This window comes from Armigeres subalbatus, chromosome 3 (assembly GCF_024139115.2).
Source record: "Armigeres subalbatus isolate Guangzhou_Male chromosome 3, GZ_Asu_2, whole genome shotgun sequence".
Classification (NCBI taxonomy): Eukaryota; Metazoa; Arthropoda; class Insecta; order Diptera; family Culicidae; genus Armigeres; species Armigeres subalbatus.
The window spans coordinates 395,170,748-395,177,918 of NC_085141.1; the positions used below are offsets into that span (position 1 = coordinate 395,170,748).

The 7,171-nt window shown below is 39.2% G+C and overlaps 1 protein-coding gene across 1 annotated transcript; it reads left to right on the forward strand.

The window, feature by feature from the left end:
• The first annotated feature begins 1,123 nt into the window (after window positions 1-1,123).
• LOC134223978 (uncharacterized) lies at window positions 1,124-2,715 on the forward strand. Its single transcript, XM_062703196.1, has 2 exons — window positions 1,124-1,425; window positions 1,550-2,715. The coding sequence occupies exons 1-2, from the start codon at window positions 1,251-1,253 to the stop codon at window positions 2,518-2,520; spliced, it is 1,146 nt and encodes a 381-aa protein (XP_062559180.1). The 5' UTR covers window positions 1,124-1,250; the 3' UTR covers window positions 2,521-2,715.
• The last annotated feature ends 4,456 nt before the right edge of the window (window positions 2,716-7,171 follow it).

Consider the following 7,171-nt stretch of genomic DNA (forward strand, 5'->3'; position numbering starts at 1 on the left):
GATCAGGCTGAAATTTTCAGAGAATGATTTTCTTACCTAAAGGCAAAAAGATGGAGGGTGCCCCGTAGAATCCGACGACTTTTTTTCTCCCCATACTAGGCTGGGCCACTCTATAGTCCACGTATATAGCTTCACAGATAAAAATATGTTGTGATTTTAAATGTATTTTCAAGCACATATTTGGAGCATGCAATTAAACGCAATATTCAATCGATCTTACTATTCTTTTAAATCTAAATAAATGTAAACTGTGCTTGCTTATAAAATCCAGTCAAATTTAATTGAATATCAAATGTTAATTCGTGTGTTAGTATTTGCTGCAATTTTACACGTCGTTGAATTTTCAAAACTATTTGCTGTGTTTATATGTAGACGAAGAATCAGAAGGTATAAATTTGGGCTGTTACGCCGTTTTCAAATGTTTGTCTTGATTAGACAAATCATATGAATATTAATCCAAGTTTATTATATTATGTTCTACTTTACTGAACTCAATTGTGACCAAAAACTTACTGCATCTAGATCGTAGTCAAGATTAATGTTTTAGTATTTCTTTGCAGTACGAGAAATAAAGATACTCTCATAAAATTACCAATTTTTTTTATGGCAAGAGATCCACGCAATTTTACCTAGTTGTGTTCTTGAGCTTCAATATAGCTTTATTTTTATTTATTCATTATTCAATTCTCGACATGGGAACCTTCAGTTAGTTATTCAAATCAAACGTTTCATTGTTGTGTACATTTTTCATTGGTTTAGTTGTCCACCAGGCACAAGGCGCCACCATCGTCGTCCGACCGGATGTTTTGATTGTCCCAAAGACTGAGCTCCACGCCCTCTCCGTCTTCGAATTATCATTATGACTGCGGTTTGTCCTGATTCTTTTTTTTCAACTGACAGGACACATGTGTATGCTCCCGTGCTAGACACGATCATGCGGCGTCCATAAACCTGGCGCACGTCGATCACATGAAGGAGAGGGAAAAGGAAAATTGAGGCAAATGTCTGGAGCATGCTCGATGGTGAATAGAGGAAGGGGCCCTTCTGGAAATGGGAGGTAGATGTAGGATATTTAAAGTCTAGCTGTGCAACAGCTTAGTTACATTCGTATGTTGTCTAACGAAGGAGCAACATCTAAGTCGAGCAATGAATAATTGAAGTGTTCTGGGTTTAACGTCTGATTTTTTTTTGAAAAATTGTGTTTAGTGTTTATAGTGAAAGTGACGAAATATTGAAAAACAATAGCAAATATGTGTTCAAAATTTGTGTTGGTGTTCGCATTATGCGCCCTTGTGGATTATTCGTTGGCTTCGGTTATTCGAGAGAAGGTGCATAAGAAGGAAGACTACAGTGCATACTTCAAGACACTGACAGCATATCGTAACAGACTGCAGTTAGAAGGATTATACCCGAAATCTAAAATAGGTAGGTAATCATTTTAGTGAACCTAATACTATACGCAAAACATTGCAAACAAGTAATTCAAAACATCGCAAATTAAAAAAATAAATTGTCTAACGGAAAGCTTTTTCTCATCAATTGCCTACAGGGAATCATCCAATCAACGCACAACACTTTGATGAGCTCGAAGTACTGCAGCTTATTCCAGTTACAATCAAGCAACTCCGTCAGCATGAACTGAGCATCCAGGAGTTGCTTGCTCTTCAAAAAGTCTTCGGCAGTTTCTGGGACTTGATCGAAGAGGATGCCCATCGCAAACGTTCCGAGCCGCGTAGTGAGCTTCTGTCCGACTTGTTGAGTTCCCGCGAGGTACGTTTTGGAAAGCAGGAAATTCGCGAACACCTTAAGAACGACGTCAAAGGCAACTCCGTTCAGATGGTGTACAATACAGACGCTTCACGAACGATCAAATTTGCCGACGATTCCTCTACCAGTCCCTCCCAAAGGATTCTTCGCATGATAGCTGCAATCTGTCAGCAAGTGTACAAGAATCGTCCAGCGCAGAAATCGCGTAACAAGCGGTCAGACTCGATCAACCTGGAAAACGTAAAAGTAACCATTAAAGTTCCTCGATCGAAGCGATCGTTGCACTTGAGTGGATTGCCGAGCAAAAAAGCACCTGGTCTGAGCAAGGAGGAGCAGAGGCGTGTCGACGAGGCGAACGAAGCGGCAATTATGGAGGCACTTATGGCGCAGATTGGAAACAATGGAGTAGACCACGACGAGGAGGACGATGATTACTACGAAGACGACGAAGACTACCTGTCGGAGCACACTAAATCTAACGAATCCACCGTTACGGAGCAAGCTGGGAGCGTTGAAGAGGACAAAACTGAACGGGATTCCAACTCCAACAATCAGTTGGAAGGGCGTTCACCTGACTATGCATACGATGAAGGTGAACCCGACGACGATTACAGCATGACCGATTTCAAACCGAGATTTAGTGTTGGAGATTTCGAAAATGCGTCGGTAAACGAATTGATTATGCTGGCAATGCGACATAAAGCACGGAAACAGAGCGAGCAGAGTTCAAAATTTAAATTCGCAAGTAGATAAGTGTGAAGGAGATTTTTGTGTGTGAAAACGGAGGATCAATCGTACAAACAGAATTGTAAATATGATGTAGTGTTTAAGAATGTAAATATTCGTTAAATTTCAATCAAACGGGAAGATGCACATATATGTATAGCTAATTCAGTACTAGAACCAGTTATTGTGTAAATATATCCTTAATAAATAATTGAAAATGTATCAGCTATGTACTATTTATTATGTAAATGTAGGTGTCTTGTGCTGAAACCTTCATATCCAATAGTTGCTCTCTGGAGTCGTTATTTTCCGAACAGTACCACACTACATGATCGATGTCATCGAAACTGGCTCCACATCTACATAAGTTATCTTAGTTAGTTATCCCTAGTTACGGCGAAGATGGGCGTGGCCAGGAGTAGTAATCCTCGTGCTTTTGTTATTTTTGTATAAGACCCATCTTGATTTCTGATAGCATTCTAGATGAGGATCTCAAAAGTAAAACATGAGTATCACTAGTGTCCAATCTACGAATTACACCGTAACATTGCCAATGCTAATGCTAATGATAATGCTAATGCAAGTGGCTAGCTTTTCCGGGCCCATTTTGTTGAGCTCACCTCCGAAACCATCCTTACCAGCTGCTGTATTGGTCTTTAGCTGTTGGATGGCATCTTTAACTTCCCTCAAGGTGGGAGCTGGTTGGCTTCCATCGTCCGCTGAACTGACGTAGTCATTTCCTCCGCTGTCTTGACTTTCACTGCCTGTACTCTCAGCGACATTCAAATATTCCTCGTAGTGTTGCTTCCACCTTTCGATCACCACACGTTCGTCCGTCAAGCTGCTCCCATCCTTATCCCTAGACATTTAGGCTCGCGGCACGAAGCCTTTGCGGGATGCGTTGAGCTTCTGATAGAACTTGCGTGTTTCTTGAGAACGGCACAGCTGTTCCATCTCTTCGCACTCCGCTTTTCCAGGCGGCGTTTCTTCTCCTGAAAAAGGCGGGCCTACTGTCTCCGCTTCCGTCTATAACGTTCCACGTTCTGCCAGCTTAAATTTAGTCGCAAAGTAGGGTTTTGTTCTAGATCTGTGCTTGACTAGTTCTGACTTTATTGCTCTTACTGCTGACGCCAAATTACAAATGAACTAATTGCGTCAAAATTGCTGGTGAACCAACATCACCACAACTTTCGCACCGCCAGCGCTGCAGCTCAAAAATTTGAAATGTTTTGAAAAATAAGAAGTCCATAATGTGGTCGGGGCTCTGCCAAAACACACCAAGCGCCAACAAAAAATCAACTATTTTTCTGCCCAAGCTTTCGTTTAGTGGATTTAATCGATCTCAAATCGTATCGAGTATCCCCCAGCCCCATAACTGAGGATATCATACATCAAATATACGTATGAACTGACATGAAATGATTCCCCCTTTTCTTGTGTGTTAAACTAATTCTTTGTTGAAAGTGGTTGGATTACGACTGTGCATTTTGTAGTTCGTTTTTCGGATTGGCGGTCAGTCATGAATAATAGCGTTGACAATTTTATTTCATCGCCGTCGTTTCGATCCAGGGATGGGATCTTCTACATGGCCTGTGGTTTTATTTGGTTATAATTTTAACTTACTCAAACTTTAATCGTTTTACAAACTTACTCGATGGCAGTGATTCCCTGTAGGTCGTTATATTCAAACGGGTGTTTGTCATGGATTTGGTGAAAATTGTTTCTGGCCTCACTGTTGGTGTAAAAGTTAGTGTAGTAAAATGTTTTTTCTTAGTTAAAACTATTCTACTTGACAAAATATATCGCACTTTAATAGCTTTTACATGATACATACATGACAGTTCGGTACCCAACATGTTTCAGACAGCAGAACAAAGGGAACCGAAGCGACGATCTTTATCTTGCAACTAAAATATCTTTTCTTTTGCTGTACAATTTTAGTTATTAAAATGTGGTGGCGCATTTCACTCAAACGGCGCATTTTACACAGATTTCCTCTATACCCTTTTTCATACTAGTTTTCGTCATGAACGCTAACTTTTCGGATTCTGTTTCGACTACTCACCATTAGATGTCGTGGTGGAGCTTGAACACAAGCTGTGGACTGCAATTTGTTGAATGATGATGGATATGAATAACGATAACCTTTTACCTGTGCGAAAAACATCACAGTCTTGCTTCACCGGAATTATATTGTCGGCGTAGCATCGAATTAGAATTTGGAAGTGAGACTTCCGAACCGAACTTTCTTCCGAAGTTTTATCAGTCAAACTAAAGGATGCGTTGTTTAGCGCAATATGACATGTGAACCCAACGGACTATTTTCGAAGTTGGGAATTTTGCCTGTATCTCGAGAAAAATCCATCTTCGATAGAAAATGTCGTCTAACTTTGTACCGGATACACAATATTGACCCCAAATTCAAATCACTATATAGTCACTATTCAAATAATTATGAAAAAACTAAAAAAAAAGACAGAATCACCGTCTTCGACCATAGGTCGCACAGACTGAATACTTAACATCTAGCATGAGACAACGGACAGGACATTTACACAACACCCAGTGGACCAGTGAAGAGCTTTTCGCTTTACGAAAAGTTTTTTCCTTACCGGGGCGGGAATCGAACCCACACCCCCACACTCCACAGCCCATGCGTCTAAACTCTCAGGTCTAAACGATTGACGTCGCTAACCGCAAGGCCACGAAGCCCAAAAGCGGGCACAATGATCACAAATTTTTTGTCAATTTGCTAAGATAAACTCTTTAGGCGGGTGAGAACTGACTTACGGGACTGCAAATAAAAAAAAATAGATTAATCCACCTAACAAATTTTAAAATGCCTTGAGCAAAGCACACTAGAAATATCGAAATAGCACTTAATGAGATAAATCCGATTATAGCATGAAAAAAGTTCTCAATAATTTCGGTAAAGAATGGTTTATCGTGTCTTATCAATAGCGAAAAATGAAGTGCATTCTCCGTTGAATGCAATTCGTTGCGAAAATTAGATAATGCTCTTAGTACCAAAATATGCGTCACATATTTTAAGCACAGACTGTGCATACAGACTTCCCCTCAAAATCATATTTTTTTGCAAGCTTGACATTTAAAATCGCTGATTTTCTCTAGGTTTAAAAAAAATCTCATATGCCTGTGGAACTTTCGTTACAGTTAATAATTGCTTTCGTCTATTTTTTTGATAACTATTTGCGAATTTTCTATGGAAAATATAATAAGACGATTTTATTACTTTTACAAACACCATGCGTCTCCATGGACGTGTGGTATGGTATGACCCATAAAAGGACTGAAATAAAAAAAAATGAATCTTTAGAACGGTATGTCCAACATTTCTGTTCTTATATGTTATGTAAGGTTGTATCTTCAAAAGCATTCCACTTTAAAGTCCAAAGAGATTACATTCGGATGTCCAAAATGATTCCGCTAGGAAGCGCAAAAGAATTCAATTTAAGTGAATTTCGATCAAAAGTTCAACAAATCTTCTAACAGCTGTTGGGCTTTGGAACGGACTTCTCTTGGGCTTATAAACGGGCTTCCAAATGGGCTCAAAGAATAGGAATTCTTTTGGACTTCCGAACTGGAATGAATTTTTGAGCGGAGTCCTTTTGGGCTACTGAACAGCATCCTTTTTTGCTTCCTAACGAAATATTTTTAGGCTTCCGATCGCAGTATTTCAAGCTTTCGCATAGAGACCGCCTGAGCTTTCGAATGGAATTTTGGACTTTCGAAGTTCGCAAAAGGAATTCGCTAGGCATCCAAAAGCAATCCTCGAATGATTATGCTTAGAATCTCAGAAGAATTGTTGGGATGGCGAAACATCAGCCACTACACTGCAGCCAATGTAGGATAGCAGACGCTTAACGTCCATTATGCCTAAAGCATGGATTTTATTTTAAAATGCATCGATTGCGCAAAAAGCGGAAACAAAACGCGATTTCGTATTCATATTTTGAGATGCTTATTAATATGGTATTTTATCAAATGATTCGTGGCGTGTCGACGAAAGCCTTTGCTATTTGTTTACATCTCATGTTTTTGTCGTGGTACAATTTGGTGTGCACTTTCCGTTAGGTCCGAGCCCGTAATTATTGTCACAATTTACTTTGCATTCAGGTTTTTTAGACTTAGACTTAGACTTTTAGACTTAGAATGCAACGGTATTAATAATTTTGCGTCATGTGTTAACAACCGGCAAAAAACTGTATGCACAAGCCCTTAAAAATTATCAAAGCAAGTTAACAGAATAAAAACATCTAATGCGAACTGTTTTATAAAAAGTCTTATTGGGTTTCGTCTGGCCCGAATTAGCTCAAAATCTCAATAAACGACCGTCAGTTATTTCCATTTGGTGTTAATATGACCCTTGAACCAACTTAAGGTTTTGAAAAAATAGACTGGATTCATTTAAAAAAAAATTGTTTTTGTGCCTGTAGGATCGAGTGGTTGAAATTATTATGAAAAAAAAGGTTTTTTTTTAAAATTGTTTAATGGGCGACGTCTTTCTAAAAAATTTTAGCTACATCGGCCAACGTTTGCACTATGGGGCCTCCCCATACAAACAGGCGGACAAAAATATTTTCTTCCTTCCTTTTGACATTATAAGATGTTTTTGATATTGTCATAATAGGGAAATGTTGTTAAGCAACAATCTCAG